At 44.7% G+C, this 17,370-nt stretch overlaps 1 protein-coding gene and 1 long non-coding RNA gene across 2 annotated transcripts; one reads left to right on the top strand and one right to left on the bottom strand.

Moving 5' to 3' along the window:
• The first annotated feature begins 718 nt into the window (after positions 1-718).
• On the top strand, positions 719-16,599 carry psmd3 (proteasome 26S subunit, non-ATPase 3). Its single transcript, XM_037791855.1, has 13 exons — positions 719-840; positions 872-1,121; positions 4,827-5,017; positions 5,557-5,697; positions 5,975-6,111; positions 9,373-9,563; positions 10,846-10,949; positions 11,854-11,968; positions 12,107-12,226; positions 12,325-12,428; positions 12,941-13,096; positions 13,595-13,645; positions 16,356-16,599. Exons 2-13 carry the CDS (start codon positions 938-940, stop codon positions 16,431-16,433), a joined length of 1,572 nt encoding a protein of 523 aa, XP_037647783.1. The 5' UTR covers positions 719-840; positions 872-937; the 3' UTR covers positions 16,434-16,599.
• Positions 13,649-14,021, bottom strand: LOC119501476. Its single transcript, XR_005209838.1, has 3 exons — positions 13,903-14,021; positions 13,839-13,846; positions 13,649-13,712 (listed from the first exon to the last, which is right to left on the bottom strand). It is a non-coding gene; the product is annotated as an uncharacterized LOC119501476 (long non-coding RNA).
• Positions 16,600-17,370: the final 771 nt, after the last annotated feature.

The raw sequence follows: 17,370 nt of genomic DNA, 5'->3' as shown, positions 1-17,370 counted from the left end.
AGATTATTAATACAAAATATAATCACATTACAATCAAATTACACATATTACTGAGTGCATTCCATATTTAAAACACACAAATATTGACAATTTGTATAATTATTATTATTATTAGTAGTAGTAGTAGTAATGTTTTTTTGTGTGTGACTCAGGGAGGCCAACACTGGTGTTCTTAAAAAGATGTTTAATTTAATTCTTGCAAAGTTCCACATTCACAAGTGTACATTTACAATAAAAAAGCCTAATTTCTTTGTATTTATGAAAGAAATTAAATTATATCTGTCAACAATTTCTTCCTCACAAAACAAAAAAGCAATGAAAACAATGAATGTATGCAATATCTTTAATGTTTTTAAGTGAAATTATTGTCATACTCTCGCATGGACTTTTTTTTATTATTATCTATATATTTATTTATTTTGATTGTGTTTTTTATGTTATGTTTGTTTAGTTTCATTTCTGTTGTCCTTTTATGTTTGACAGCTCTTTGTTCATGTTTTCACTATGCTTCTGTATGTAAATGTTTTTAATGTTTTCTGCTGTTACTATGGATACTGTCATTTAGAAAAGAAATGACAAAGATGTTTACAATTCAGGTTTCCAGGATGACTGAATCGATCGGTCTGGTATCGATTAGCTGTGTCTGCTCTGCTGTTTTCTGCGATCATCTTAAAGTATCCCACAATGCTTTGCTCCTCAGTAGTTGCCAGTCACCGTGCTGCTGCTGGTATATAAACAGTTAGCTCCTGTTGTTAGCGCAGTTAGCTCAGTTAGCTCCTGTTGTTAGCGCAGTTAGCTCAGTTAGCTCAGCCTCAGTTAGCTCCTGTTAGCCGTTAGCTCCTGTTAGCCGTTAGCCGTTAGCCGTTAGCTCGGTGACGCTGCAGATCTGCAGGTGCAGGTTTAGTGTTTCTATCGGGACTCTTCGCGGTTTGTCTTCATGAAGGAGACGGCGGCTAAGCGGCGGGGGGACAAGGCGGGAGGCCGGGACTCTAAGAAGGACCAGAAGGACCTGAAGGACCAGAAGGATCCGGGCCCGGAGCCGCAGGACGTGGAGATGCCGGAGGAGGACTCCGCTAACCCGGCTAAACCTCCCAGAGAGACGGACAGCCTGACGCTGGACGGTAAGATACACTCACCCGGGAACAGAACCGGGAACAGAACCGGGAACAGAACCGGGAACAGAACCGGGAACAACACCGGGACACTCCGGTACAGCAGCCTGTTCACCGGTTAGCATGTTAGCATCAGCGGCTAACGACCGGTGTGATGAAGCTAACCGGTTATGAGACCAGGTCCACTATAGACCACCTCAGACCAGGTCCACTCTAGACCACCTCAGACCACCTCAGACCAGGTCCACTATAGACCACCTCAGACCACCTCAGACCAGGTCCACTCTAGACCACTCTAGACCACTCTAGACCACCTCAGACCACCTCAGACCAGGTCCACTGTAGACCACCTCAGACCACCTCAGACCAGGTCCACTCTAGACCACTCTAGACCACCTCAGACCACCTCAGACCAGGTCCACTGTAGACCACCTCAGACCACCTCAGACCACATCAGACCAGGTCCACTCTAGACCACTCTAGACCACCTCAGACCACATCAGACCACCTCAGACCAGGTCCACTCTAGACCACTCTAGACCACCTCAGACCACATCAGACCACCTCAGACCAGGTCCACTCTAGACCACTCTAGACCACCTCAGACCACCTCAGACCAGGTCCACTGTAGACCACCTCAGACCACCTCAGACCAGGTCCACTCTAGACCACTCTAGACCACCTCAGACCACCTCAGACCAGGTCCACTGTAGACCACCTCAGACCACCTCAGACCACATCAGACCAGGTCCACTCTAGACCACTCTAGACCACCTCAGACCACATCAGACCACCTCAGACCAGGTCCACTCTAGACCACTCTAGACCACCTCAGACCACATCAGACCACATCAGACCAGGTCCACTCTAGACCACCTCAGACCACCTCAGACCAGGTCCACTCTAGACCACCTCAGACCACCTCAGACCAGGTCCACTCTAGACCACCTCAGACCACCTCAGACCAGGTCCACTCTAGACCACCTCAGACCAGGTCCACTCTAGACCACCTCAGACCAGGTCCACTCTAGACCACCTCAGACCACCTCAGACCAGGTCCACTCTAGACCACCTCAGACCACCTCAGACCAGGTCCACTCTAGACCACCTCAGACCAGGTCCACTCTAGACCACCTCAGACCACCTCAGACCAGGTCCACTCTAGACCACCTCAGACCAGGTCCACTCTAGACCTAGATCATGTGAAATAATAAGTTAAATCTTTATTTAATATAAAGTAATATAAAACTGTTAAAGTTATAATGATGACATCATCCATTAATCTGACAGACATCTGTTAGAACCAGCTGTTGATATTATTATTATTACTCTTATATTATTATTATTCTGAATATTATATTATTATTATTGTCATTACCATTGTTGTTATTATTATTATTATTATTATTGAGCAGCTACATGATGAAGTCAAGCTGTGATGTTCTGTTAGATGTTTATGATTAATGTATATACAGTGGAGGAAATCAGTATTTGATCCATTGCCGATTTTGTAAGTTTGCCCACTGACAAAGAAAAGAACGGTCTATAATTTTAATGGTAGGTTTATTTTAACAGTGAGAGACAGAATATAAAAAAAAATCCCGAAAACCACATCATATAAAAGTTATAAATTGATTTGTATTTTATTGTGGGAAATAAGTATTTGATCCTCTAGCAACCAACAAGAATTCTGTCCCCCACAGACCGGTTAGATTAGTCCTCTCGCTTTAAGAAAGTACTCCAAATCTCAACTCGTGACCTGTATAAAAGACAACTGTCTCAACTCATTACCTGTATAAAAGACACCTGTCTCAACTCATTACCTGTATAAAAGACACCTGTCTCAACTCATTACCTGTATAAAAGACACCTGTCTCAACTCATTACCTGTATAAAAGACACCTGTCTCAACTCATTACCTGTATAAAAGACACCTGTCTCAACTCATTACCTGTATAAAAGACACCTGTCTCAACTCATTACCTGTATAAAAGACACCTGTCTCAACTCATTACCTGTATAAAAGACACCTGTCTCAACTCATTACCTGTATAAAAGACACCTGTCTCAACTCGTGACCTGTATAAAAGACACCTGTCTCAACTCGTGACCTGTATAAAAGACACCTGTCTCAACTCGTGACCTGTATAAAAGACACCTGTCTCAACTCGTGACCTGTATAAAAGACACCTGTCTCAACTCGTGACCTGTATAAAAGACACCTGTCTCAATTCATTACCTGTATAAAAGACACCTGTCCACAATCAGATTCCAACCTCTCCACCATGGGCAAGACCAAAGGGCTGTCTAAGGACGTCAGGGACAAGATTGTAGACCTGCACAAGACTGGAATGGGCTACAAGACCATCAGCAAGCAGCTTTGTGAGAAGGAGACAACTGTTGGTGCCATTATTCGGAAATGGAAGAAACACAAAATGACCATCAATCGCCCTCGGTCTGGGGCTCCACGCAAGATCTCGTCTTGTGGGGTATCGATGATCATGAGAAAGGTGAGGGATCAGCCCAGAACTACACGGGAGGAACTTCTTAATGATCTCAAGACAGCTGGAACCACAATCACCAAGAAAACCATTGGTAACACACTACGCCGTAACGGATTAAAATCCTGCAGCACCCGCAATGTCCCCCTGCTCAAGAAGGCACATGTACAGGCCCGTCTGTTTGCCAATGAACACCTGAATGATTCAGAGAAGGCTTGGGAGAAGGTGATGTGGTCAGATGAGACCAAAATCGAGCTCTTTGGCATCAACTCAACTCGCCGTGTTTGGAGGAAGAGAAATGCTGACTATAACCCCAAGAACACCATCCCCACCGTCAAGCATGGAGGTGGAAACATTATGTTTTGGGGTGTTTCTCTGCTACAGGGACAGGACGACTTCACCGCATCGAAGGGAGGATGGACGAGGCCATGTACCTTGAAATGTTGGGCGACAACCTCCCTCCCTCAGCCAGGACACTGAAAATGGGACGTGGATGGGTCTTCCAGCACGACAATGACCCAAAACATACAGCCAAGGCAACAAAGGAGTGGCTCAAGAAGAAGCACATTAAGGTCATGGAGTGACCTAGCCAGTCTCCGGACCTTAATTCCATATCAAATCTGTGGAGGGAGCTGAAGCTTCGAGTTGCCAAGCGACAGCCTCAAAACCTTAAGGATTTGGAGATGATCTGCAAAAAGGAGTGGACTAAAATCCCCCCTGAGATGTTCACAAACCTGGTGACCAACTACAAGAAACGTCTGACCTCTGTGCTTGCCAACAACGTTTCTCCACCAAGTACTGAGTCATGTTTTGCTAGGGGATCAAATACTTATTTCCCACAATCAAATCAATTTATAACTTTTATATGAATTGATTTTCTGGATTTTTTTTTTTTAGATTCTGTCTCTCACTGTTAAAATAAACCTACCATTAAAATTATAGACCGTTCTTTTCTTTGTAAGTGGGCAAACTTACAAAATCGGCAAGGGATCAAATACTGATTTCCTCCACTGTGTGTGTGTGTGTGTGTGTGTGTATATATATATATATATATATATATATATATATATATATATATATATACACACACACATACATTCTGTGTTTTGTGACAACTCAATCTGGAGCTAAAATGTGTAAAATGATTAATTAATTTCCGTATGAGTCTGTAACTGCTCCTCTTCTCTGATCTTCCTCTCCTCCTCTTCCTCAGACATTAAGGAGCATGTGAAGCAGATAGAGAAGGCGGTGTCGGGTAAGGAGCCGCGGTTCGTGCTGCGAGCTCTGCGGGCGTTGCCGTCGACCAGCCGTCGTCTCAACACCAACGTGCTGCATAAAGCCATCTTTGGCTTCTTCACCAACAACATCACCACCAGAGACTTCCTGCTGGGCTTCCTGGAGGAGGTGAGGCTCCACGCTGGATTCTAGTATCCATCAGCCTGTTGATTATCCTTCTAATAACCATAATGAAAACATTCTGAAACCATCAGTCGGCAGAGAATTAATCAATATTTATTTGAATCATTAAATAATCTTTGAGAGTAATTTATCAAATAAAAACGTCCCGCTGCAGAAGTTCCCCTCTCAGATCCTCACAAACCAAACTCCATCTGGATTCTATAGAATTCAGTTCAGACAGAAAAAGAGAAACGACTGAAGGAGACGAGAAGCTGCAGTGTGTGTCTCTCTTTATATTTTAACTCATTATCAACCAAATAATTCCTTATTAAAATCATTAATTTAATAATAAATGCAGTCGTGTTTCAGTCTGAAACACAGACGTTTGGTTCACAGACGATTCTGAGTTTTAGCTCCAAAACCAAAATAATATTTACTAATATGAACCTGCTTTGAGACGAAGTATAATGTCTGAACACAAGGAAACATGTGATCAGCTGATCAGTATTGATACCTGTCTGTCTCTCTGTCCATCTGTCTGTCAGCCGATGGAGATGGCGGACGGAGACGTCCAGTTTCGTCCGAGGACCGGTAAAGCAGCGTCAGCTCCTCTGCTGCCGGAGGTGGAAGCTTACCTGCAGCTGCTGCTGGTGGTTCACCTGACCAACAACAAGAGATACACCGAGGTCTGTCTGTCTGTCTGTCTGTCTGTCTGTCTGTCTGTCTCTCTCTCTGTCTCTCTTTCTTTCTGTCTGACAGACCTTCAGAATAATAATTCATAATCTGCTGTTTACGTGACTCCTATCACATTCACTGTACTGTCATATTCAGAATAACAGAGGAATATCAGTGAGCATGTAAACGTAGTCAACACAGTCATGATGGTGATGATGGTGGATGAAGATGGTGGTGGTGATGATGATGATGATGATGATGATGGTGGTGTGTGTGTGTTTGTTTCAGGCTCAGAAAGTGTCTGATGACCTGCTGCAGAAGATCGGCTCTAAGAACCGCAGAGCTCTGGATCTGGTCGCTGCTAAGTGTTACTATTACCACGCCAGAGTGTACGAGTTCCTCAAGCAGTTCGACACCATGCGCAGGTACGCACGCACGTTCCGTATCCGTCAACCAAAACAAAGCTCAGAGAGTGTAAAGCGTTGGAGGGTCAGCGTGGATACGACCTGCACCATCCCATGTTAAATCCAGCGTGGTAAACACTACACATCCAGTAAAAGATGGAAACACTTTGGGTTTCACACATTGACAGGAAAAGCAGAGATACACAGAGCAGAGCTAAAGCTGCATGCTAACGTCTAAAAAAGGCCAAAATATGTCTGGAAAATAAGTCAGAACAAAGGCTGAAAAAGCCGAAATGTGTCTGAAAACAAATCTTTAAAAAAGGCCAAAATACGTCCAAAAAAGGCAGAAATATGTTCAAACAAAAGTCTGAATTATGTCTGAATAAAAGGCTGAAAAATGTCTGCTAAATATCCAAAAAAAGATGCAAAAAAGTTAGCAGGAAACGTTATAGTATGGCGGTAACGTGACGGTGGAGCCGGCCGTCGCTCTCGTCTCCGTGGTCAAATGGGCCGCCGCTACGACTGTAGAGCACCCAGATACTGACATTTGTGTTCTCTGCATTGAAACGGCGCCGATGGAGCTGACCATGGATGGATAAAGAGAACGGAGCTGACGGTGTTAAGTGCTTGGTTACCTACTGCGCATGTGTTAAGTGTTTTACTTTGGGTTTTGTTGATGTGCTGGCTGTAGCCGCTGTTGTTGATGTCGAGCTCAAGTTGGAGTAAAGTCTGAATATGCAAAGTTGTCGTTGGAGTTAATGAGCTAACATTGGTAGCAGAGGATGTCCGCTGACAGTTACAAAGTTCCGCCGCCGTATGACGAGAAGAAGTCATACGAAAGTTGGAAAAATTAGATAGAAATCTGGAGGCTCATTACCGACCTGGAGAAGAAGCAGGCTTTGGCAGTTGCCTTGTCACTGACGGGAGGAGCGAGGGACAGTGCGCTGGAAATCGCTGCAGTGGATTTGAACAAAGATGACAAAATAACTTCACTTCTCACAAAATTGGATTCTGTGTTTTTGAAAGAGGAAAAGGATCGCCAGTACAAAGCCTACACAGAGTTTGACCACTTCACGAGAGAAAATGGCGTCTCTATGGTTGATTACATTGTCGATTTTGAACGGGGATACAACAGAATAAGTACGTTTAAAATGGCTCTTCCAGATGCTGTGTTGGCTTTCAAGCTACTAGATACTGCTGGACTTAATGTTAAAGACAAACAGTTGGTGCTTATCGCCTGTCCAAACCTCTTGCTTGTTAGAATGAAATCGGCCTTGAAGAGGATCTTTGGCGATGATACGCCACTAGAGGGCGCTCGTGAGCTGCGTGTGAGAGGAGATGCTGCTGATTCTGCTGACTCTGCCTACTACACACGCTTCACCGGCAGGTTTGAAAGCAAGTCAGCTTCACACTTTCCTGCGGCTGTTAAGGGCCCAAATCCAATCAGATTTGTAAAAAAAGAAGAAGATGTGCAGGCTGCCAAAGCACATATCACTGGGTAAAGGACTGTGCACACAAAAATGAACATGCAAAATTGACTGAGGATGAGAGACTGACAGATGTTGAAGAATGCAACATTACTTTGTTGTCAAAAGAATCATTGTCTGACACAGAGATCTTCATGGTGGAATCCTTAGGATCGGCTGTGATTGACACAGCTTGCACCAGAACTGTGTGGAGAAAAATGGCTTGATGATTACGTCAGTGGACTAACACAGAGTGAGCTATTGAAAATGAAGGACACAAAGAGTGTAAGATCATTCAAGTTTGGTGATGGGAAAATTGTTCATTCTACTAAAAAAGTCAAAATTCCAGCTATGATAGGACAGACTAAATGTAAAATTGAAACAGAAGTTGTCCCAGTAGATATGCCGTTGCTTTTAAGCAAACTTTCACTGAAAAGAGCAGGTGCTGTTTTGGACATTGAAAATGACAAAGCGACTATGTTTAAGCAACCAGTGAAACTTGAACTCACCTCTTCAGGACATTATTGTGTGAACATAAGAGATGAGAGTAACACTGATGAAAACGAGATCCAAACTGTGACTGACAACAAAGGAAAAACTGAAAGTTCTGTTGAAACTACACAAACAGTTTGGACATGCTTCAGCCGACAGACTGAAAGACCTACAGGCCTGTTCAGGTAATGATGATGATGAAGGCACCACAATTCTCCAGGACATTGTGAACAACTGTGAGACATGCATCAGATATAGGAAACCAAAGCAAAGGCCGGCAGTAGGTTTGGCTATGGCCTCAACCTACAATGACACTGTAGCTGTGGACTTACATGAGCTAGAGACAGGAGTGTGGTACCTGCACGCCATTGACCACTTCACACGCTTCAATGCAGGGAGCATTGTCACCACTAAGAAACCCAGGGAGATTGTGAAACACTTTATTCATTGCTGGATAAGTGTTCATGGTCCTCCACGCAGACTGTTCAGTGACAATGGGGGGGAATTCAACAACGAAGAAATGAGAAACATGGCTGAAAGCTTCAACATTGAAGTGAAGACAACTGCAGCTTATAGTCCATGGAGCAACGGGCTTTTGGAAAGGCATAATCAAACCCTCACTGAAATCCTGTTGAAAGTGACGAGAGACAATGGATGCGACTGGAAGACAGCCCTAGACTGGGCATTAATGGCAAAAAACTCTATGCACAATGTGCATGACTCCAGTCCTTACCAGCTGGTGTTCGGACAGAACCCAGATCTGCCTTCAGTTCTCACTGATAAGCCACCAGCTCTAGAGGGCACTAACATGAATACCTGGCTAGCCCAGCACAACGCAGCATCACATGCTGCAAGAAGAGCATCTACAGAAGCTGAATGCTCTGAAAGGAACCGAAGAGCGCTTCGTAAACAACTGCGGCCCGTTGATGACCGATACGAGACGGGCGACAAAGTCTACTACAAACGGATGGATTGTACAGAATGGAAAGGTCCAGGTGTGATCAACGGCCAAGATGGTGTGGGGATATTTGTGAGGCACGGAGGCACCTATGTTCGCGTTCCTCACTCCAGGCTTTGAAAGATAGATGGCTCACAAGCAGGGCCGGGAGAAATGGACGATCAGCTGGAAGTGACTGAAATCATATCACCTCACCAGAATCTGGGCCAAATGAGAATAACTATGACAATGAAAATGAAAGTGAGGAAGAGATGCCTACGAATGATGAATCTCTTGATGCTGATTATAATCTCGCTCTCTCTATCTCGCTCTCTCTCTCTCTCTCTCTCTCTCTGTCTGTCTCTGTCTCTGTGTTGAACTCTTCAGTTTCCTCCACACTCGTCTGCGTACGGCGACTCTTCGTCACGACGCTGACGGTCAGGCCGTCCTCCTGAACCTGCTGCTGAGGAACTACCTGCACTTCAACCTGTACGACCAGGCCGAGAAGCTGGTGTCCAAATCAGTGTTCCCTGAACTCGCCAACAACAACGAGTGGGCCAGATACCTGTACTACACAGGTGAGTCTGATACCTGATACCTGTACTACACAGGTGAGTCTGATACCTGATACCTGTACTACACAGGTGAGTCTGATACCTGTACTACACAGGTGAGACTGATACATGTACTACACAGGTGAGACTGATATCTGTACTACACAGGTGAGACCGATACCTGTACTACACAGGTAAGACCGATACCTGATACCTGTACTACACAGGTGAGACCGATACCTGATACCTGTACTACACAGGTGAGACCGATACCTGTACTACACAGGTGAGACCGATACCTGTACTACACAGGTGAGACTGATACCTGATACCTGTACTACACAGGTGAGACCTATACCTGTACTACACAGGTGAGACCGATACCTGTACTACACAGGTGAGACCGATACCTGTACTACACAGGTGAGACCGATACCTGTACTACACAGGTGAGACCGATACCTGTACTACACAGGTTAGACCGATACCTGTACTACACAGGTGAGACCGATACCTGATACCTGTACTACACAGGTGAGACCGATACCTGATACCTGTACTACACAGGTGTGACCGATACCTGATACCTGTACTACACAGGTGAGACCGATACCTGTACTACACAGGTGAGACTGATACCTGATACCTGTACTACACAGGTGAGACCTATACCTGTACTACACAGGTGAGACCGATACCTGTACTACACAGGTGAGACCGATACCTGATACCTGTACTACACAGGTGAGACCGATACCTGTACTACACAGGTTAGACCGATACCTGTACTACACAGGTGAGACCGATACCTGTACTACACAGGTGAGACTGATACCTGATACCTGTACTACACAGGTGAGACCTATACCTGTACTACACAGGTGAGACCGATACCTGTACTACACAGGTGAGACCGATACCTGATACCTGTACTACACAGGTGAGACCGATACCTGTACTACACAGGTTAGACCGATACCTGTACTACACATGTGAGACCGATACCTGTACTACACAGGTGAGACTGATACCTGATACCTGTACTACACAGGTGAGACCTATACCTGTACTACACAGGTGAGACCGATACCTGTACTACACAGGTGAGACCGATACCTGATACCTGTACTACACAGGTGAGACCGATACCTGTACTACACAGGTGAGACCCATACCTGTACTACACAGGTGAGACCCATACCTGTACCTGTCAACTTTATTAGTGTTTTATATTTATTTATAATTCAGAGTTGGTGTTGTGTATGTGTGTTCACCTGTGTTCACCTGTGTGTCATGTGACCTGCAGGTCGTATTAAGGCGATCCAGTTGGAGTACTCTGAGGCTCGAAGGACTCTGACCAACGCTCTGAGGAAAGCTCCACAACACACGGCCGTGGGCTTCAAACAGACGGTCTGTTACACACTGATACACACAACTGTTATTACCTGTGTTATTACCTGTGTTATTACATAACGTTATTACCTGTGTTATTACCCGTGTTATTACCTGTGTTATTACCTGTGTTATTACATAACGTTATTACCCGTGTTATTACCCCGTGTTATTACCCGTGTTATTACCCCGTGTTATTACCCCGTGTTATTACATAACGTTATTACCCCGTGTTATTACCCCGTGTTATTACCTGTGTTATTACCTGTGTTATTACATAACGTTATTACCCCGTGTTATTACCCGTGTTATTACCCCGTGTTATTACCCGTGTTATTACCCCGTGTTATTACCCCGTGTTATTACATAACGTTATTACCCCGTGTTATTACCCGTGTTATTACCCCGTGTTATTACCCCGTGTTATTACATAACGTTATTACCCGTGTTATTACCCCGTGTTATTACATAACGTTATTACCCGTGTTATTACCCCGTGTTATTACCTGTGTTATTACCTGTGTTATTACATAACGTTATTACCCGTGTTATTACCCCGTGTTATTACCCGTGTTATTACCCCGTGTTATTACCCCGTGTTATTACATAACGTTATTACCCGTGTTATTACCCGTGTTATTACCTGTGTTATTACATAACGTTATTACCCGTGTTATTACCCCGTGTTATTACCCGTGTTATTACCCCGTGTTATTACATAACGTTATTACCCGTGTTATTACCCGTGTTATTACCCCGTGTTATTACCCGTGTTAAATCGATTCTGGCATTAAAATATCTGTTTAGAAATGATAAAATAAATAATCCCGATACATACTGTAGGTGAATGGATATTTCTGCTGGTTACTACAGTGTAACCTGAGTTCTCTGAGTGCTAACAGACGTATTGATCTGTGATCAGGTCCACAAGCTGCTGATCGTGGTGGAGTTGTTGTTGGGAGAGATTCCTGACAGGCTTCAGTTCAGACAGCCGTCGCTGAAGAGGTCACTGATGCCCTACTTCCTGCTGACTCAGGGTCAGTATTTATACACATACTGGTTATTTTTTTGAGGTATTCAAATGTTGTTGTTATATTTGAAATGTTTTTTGTAGTATTTTCATTAATTATGATTATATTAATCATGTAATTATGTTTATTATATTATGAATTCAGCGGTGAGAACAGGTAACCTGGCCAAGTTCAACCAGGTGTTGGAGCAGTTTGGGGAGAAGTTCCAGACCGACGGGACGTACACGCTCATCATCCGCCTGAGACACAACGTCATCAAGACCGGTGAGCCAATCACAGGCCGCCTCTGATGTCACATGTTACCCTGTGTGTGTGTGTGTGTGTGTGTTCTCAGTCTGATGTGATCTGATGTGTGTGTTCAGGCGTCCGTATGATCAGCCTGTCGTACTCTCGGATCTCTCTGGCCGACATCGCTCAGAAGCTGCAGCTGGACAGTCCAGAGGACGCCGAGTTCATCGTCGCCAAGGTAACGAGGAAACATTCAAAGTCATCCTCACTATTAAAGACAAAGTCAGTCTGACCTCCACGAAACACTGTCCTAAAGACCCCCTAAAGACCCCCTAAAGAGCCCCTAAAGACTCCCTGGACCCCCTTAAAGACTCCCTGGACCCCCCTAAAGACTTCCTGTAACCCCCTAATGACCCCCTGTAACCCTCTAAAGACCTCCTGTAACCCCCTAGTGACCCCCTGTAACCCCCTAAAGACCTCCTGTAACCCCCTAAAGACCTCCTGGACCCCCCTAAAGACCCCTTGGACCCCCTGAATAAAGAGGGCAGAATGGTAGTGAAGGGTTAACAGGTTCTCATCAGTAGAACAGAGTGAACTCTCCCCTCATGATAGATTCAGGGTCATCAGAACAGTAGGAACTTTCAGCTCCCTCATGTGGCTCACAGCTGAACTGCAGATAGAAATGTTCAATAAAAGACAGAAGAAGAAGTTCTACCCGACTGAACTGTGTTTGTCCCGTGTGTCCTTCAGGCGATCCGTGACGGCGTGATCGAGGCGAGCATCAACCACGAGAAAGGCTTCGTCCAATCAAAAGAAACCATGGACATCTACGGGACCAGAGAGCCTCAGCTGGCCTTCCACCAGAGGATCTCCTTCTGCCTGGACATCCACAACATGTCTGTCAAGGTGAGACATACACACCTGGACACACACCTGTACACACACCTGAGACACACACAACATGTCTGTCCAGGTGAGACACACCGACCTGGACAGTGACATCACGCTGTTTCTATGTTTGTAAGAGTTTGTTTTAAATGTGTTTTTAGACTCTCTACAGGAAGACGAGTTGTATCAGTTTGTCCTTCCTGTTAACTGTAATGTTAGATAATGTCCAGCTAGCCGGTCATTATTGTAAATAATGACCGGCTAGCTGGACATTATCACGGCTACTGACTGAAGAAATCCAGAGTCCCACATCAGAGCTGCGTCCATGGCAACGGTCTGCTATAAAGAAATAACAGAGCGTAGAACGCTGTGATTGACCAATCAGAATGGAGTATTCAACACAGCCGTGTATTAATAACTATTATTAATAATAATGTGAATGACCTTAAATGTCAGATGAGTGTTTGTTAAAGAGAAGAAGAGCTTCAGCTGATCTGTGTGTGTCTCCTCCTGCAGGCCATGAGGTTTCCTCCTAAAGCTTACAACAAAGACCTGGAGTCAGCAGAGGTAACACACACACACACACACACACCTGGTCACACCTACCTGGTCTCACACACACACACACACACACCTGGTCACACCTACCTGGTCACACACATACACCTGGTCACACAAACACACACACACCTGGTCACACACACACACACACACACACACACACCTGGTCACAGAGACCTGGTCACACAAACACACACACACACACACCTGGTCACACACACACACACACACACACACACACACACACACCTGGTCACAGAGACCTGGTCACACAAACACACACCTGGTCACACAGACCTGGTCACCAGGGTGTTAAAGCCCCCCCCACCAGATGCGGGTTAGTTGTAGTCAGCGGAGGATAAAATCATCCGGCTGTCCGTCACTTCAGCAGACGGAGAAAACGCTGAGGACGGGACTAGAGAACAGGTTTCCGTGGAAACGGGTTCATACTTGTCATGTTCTCTAGAATCTCCGTATCTCAGTTCCTCTAATTGCTGCTGTCAGACAGTTACGCTGCACAATGACTCAGACTTACGCTGTGTCATGTTTCAGTAATAAAGTGCTCAGCAGCATGACGCTGCTAAATTTGAAGGGATGAACACTATTGATTCCTGATAATGAGACACTGAGGACAAATAATCTGTGATGTCATCATCAGGAGGAGAGTTAGTAACGTTAGCTGTTAGCAGCCGTTAGCAGCTCAGTCCTGATTGGTTAAATGACGGAGCTACTGACGTTAATGGGGGTCCCATTGAGTTATTATTATGAGGCGTTCAAGCTCTGCTCAGTAAATACAGATGTCACGATACCAGAAATCTAGTAGTCGATACCACTACCAGTGAACTTCCACGATTCTCGATATCCAATTCGATACCACGGTAAAAACAACAACAATAAATCATCAATAAATTCAACACGCCCTCTTTTATTAAAAACATTTGAACATTACTAAAAACAGAGGCATGGGCGGCTGGTTAGCTCAGTCGGTAGAGCGAGCGCCCATGTATCGCCAAGGCTCAGTCCTAGCAGCGGTGGACCCGGGTTCGAATCCGGCCTGTGGTCCTTTCCGCATGTCATTTCTCTCTCTCCCCCTTTCCAACACTCTATCCACTGTCCTATCAATAAAATACTTAAAAATCAGCCCAAAAAATAACTAAAAAAAAAAACAAAAAACAGAGGCATGTAGCCTTTAAGTAATTAATAAAAAAGAATTGGCCCATTTCGTTCATTTTGGCGTTTCAGCGACGTGTTATCAATCAATAGTCAGACGATGGACGCTACGTACTGACCGTGAATATCAGGTTTCATATTTCACACGCGGGACGAGAGAGACTCGACGGACCGAGAGATAGCAGAGGATTTAGTGTCGAAGCTAAAAGTAAACTCACCTATTTGGTAATATGTCACGTTTAATCCCGACGCTACAAGGGAGCCATAACGTTAATGAGGTAATCGCTGCGAGGCGGATGGAGCAGCGGCGCCAGGTAGACCCCCGCAGCGAAAGCGCTACCGGAGAGGTCAGACCCACCGCCACCCGCCGGTACAGATCAGAGTCTGCGCTCTGCACATATTCAACGTCATCTTTTCTTGTAAAATGTCCGGTGTAATCGGTGACACCGGTGATGTCACCAGTTTATTAACCGGTGGGAAATGTTCCTCACCGTCACATCGCTACCAACGACCGTTACAGGCATCGTACAGGCACCGCGTGTGTGTGTTGGCGGTGAGTGTGAGGTTGTTGGTGGCGTTCTAGCTGTGATCGTAGGTGTAGCAGTGTGTGTTCAGTTTATTTGTTGGTGAATAAATGCTATGAAACTACAACTCCTCCGCTCCGCTACAGCGAGCCGGAGAGACGGAGCCGACTTCCTGTATCCTGCAACTCCGGTTCCGCCTCTTAAGGTGGACTGTTAAGGTGGACCAGCTTTTCTCCTTAAAGAGACGAGCCGCTCCTCTGAGCCGCTCAGCTTTTGAGTTCATTATTAATATATCTTTTAACCGTTTTAACCGATAGCGTTAATCAGTTAAAATGCTTAATGTCGGTTAAACGGTTAATTATTAACATCCCTAGTACGGTACCTTTGCTACTGTAGAAGAAGAGTACTCAGTTCTCGTGACATCCCGATCAGTAAAATGACTATTGGGTGAAGGTAAATTACAACGTTATCATGATGTGTTCAAATGTAATCTCGTAAAATGTAGTGTTGGTGAGAAACTTGAATAAATCCAGTAGTTAGGAGATGATTCACATCAATATAAAATAGATATTAGAGAGAGAGTTATGAGCTGTTGAACCTCTAACGGCTCTAAACAGCTTGTTCTTAATCACATATTTACATCATCATTTGAATTGTTTTTATGTAAAGAACCACTATAGATGACAATAACAAAGTACAGTACAGTGTACACTACCCTCCCTCCACCAGAAGACACGGTGTCATTATAACTGTCATTTAACATGAATATCATGTTTTTATGTAAAATATATTGAACATTGAATGACATCAGATCTAAAATGTTATTCCTTCATTTAGTGCAGATAAAATAATACTGACCTGATACAGTGGCAGGAAGCGGAAACAGTTCATTTCAGACCCTGTTGGTCACACGTGCACACACACACACACACACACACACATACATATATATAAATAAATAAAGCATCATATTTATCATTATTACTAAAATATATATATGTGTGTGTTTGTGGTGCGTTCAGGAGCGTCGGGAGCGTGAGCAGCAGGATCTGGAGTTTGCCAAAGAAATGGCCGAAGATGACGACGACAGCTTCCCATGATCCTCTCTGCTGACTTCCTGTGTGTATGTGCGTGTCTGCACGCTGATGTTAGTAGTAATCAGTTATATTACCCACAATCCCCCTCTCCTCTCCTCTTCTTCCTCTCTGGTGTTGTTTTCCTGCTGTAACCTCTGAACAAATAAAAAACACTTTGGGTTTGTTTACACGTTTGTTTCTGTGGTGTTCTGGGTAATGTAGTCACAGACGGGGGTCACTAAACGTCCCATTAAGGACGGCGACAGGAAGTGGACGTGTGAAGGTGAAACTAACAGGATGAATCCGCCTCGTGTGGGACGGTCATGTCTGAGATGTGGGACGCTGAGACGTCACGTTAAAAGCTTAAAGCTCAGCTTCATTAATGACGGAGACACTCGAGGCTAAATGTCAAATCACAGGTTGAGTCATTTTACTTCTTTGTGTTGCTGCTGTTCCCAAACTGATGCTTCTAGGTGTGAATGTTACACCATCAAACAAACTCTGGACTGTCATAGTTCTGAAGCATTTAGTCACATTAGAAACACATTAAATAACTCATATTATCACATTATCACATTATCATCTGTTAATGCACAGTTAGAATGTTTTAATTTCTCAGTACAGGGAAGACAGAACCGTAACAGAGAGAGAGAGCGCCTCCTCAAGCCAACACATTAAACCGCTGCTACCACACACTGCATTATGGGTAATGATTGAACCAGTGGTAGGTGAGAAGCGGGCCGGTGACCAACGGGCCGGTGGCCAGCGGGCCGGTGGCCACCGGCAGCGCTGTAAAGATAAACTGAGGGCGTATAGATCTGTGGATGTCTCTAGTTAACTATCCTTCAGTGAAGTCAGTCAGAAAGAGAGACGGACAATATCAGAGAAGCGTTTCAGAGACGGAGAGAAAGGGTTGCTAATAGTTTAGCCTTCTGCTAACAGCAGCTAGCGGCTCACGGTA

The sequence above is a fragment of the Sebastes umbrosus genome, chromosome 14 (assembly GCF_015220745.1).
Source record: "Sebastes umbrosus isolate fSebUmb1 chromosome 14, fSebUmb1.pri, whole genome shotgun sequence".
Lineage (NCBI taxonomy): Eukaryota > Metazoa > Chordata > Actinopteri > Perciformes > Sebastidae > Sebastes > Sebastes umbrosus.
The sequence above is the reverse complement of the archived record's forward strand: the minus strand, read 5'-3'. Positions and strand labels throughout refer to the sequence as shown.

What these genes read in the sequence shown, in the direction of transcription:
- psmd3 (XM_037791855.1), top strand. Translation starts at nt 938, where the DNA reads ATGAAGGAGACGGCGGCTAAGCGGCGGGGGGACAAGGCGGGAGGCCGG. An exon ending in GGACAGCCTGACGCTGGACG is followed by an intron (nt 1,122 to 4,826) that starts GTAAGATACACT and finishes CCTCTTCCTCAG; the next exon opens with ACATTAAGGAGCATGTGAAG. An exon ending in CAGATACCTGTACTACACAG is followed by an intron (nt 9,564 to 10,845) that starts GTGAGTCTGATA and finishes TGTGACCTGCAG; the next exon opens with GTCGTATTAAGGCGATCCAG.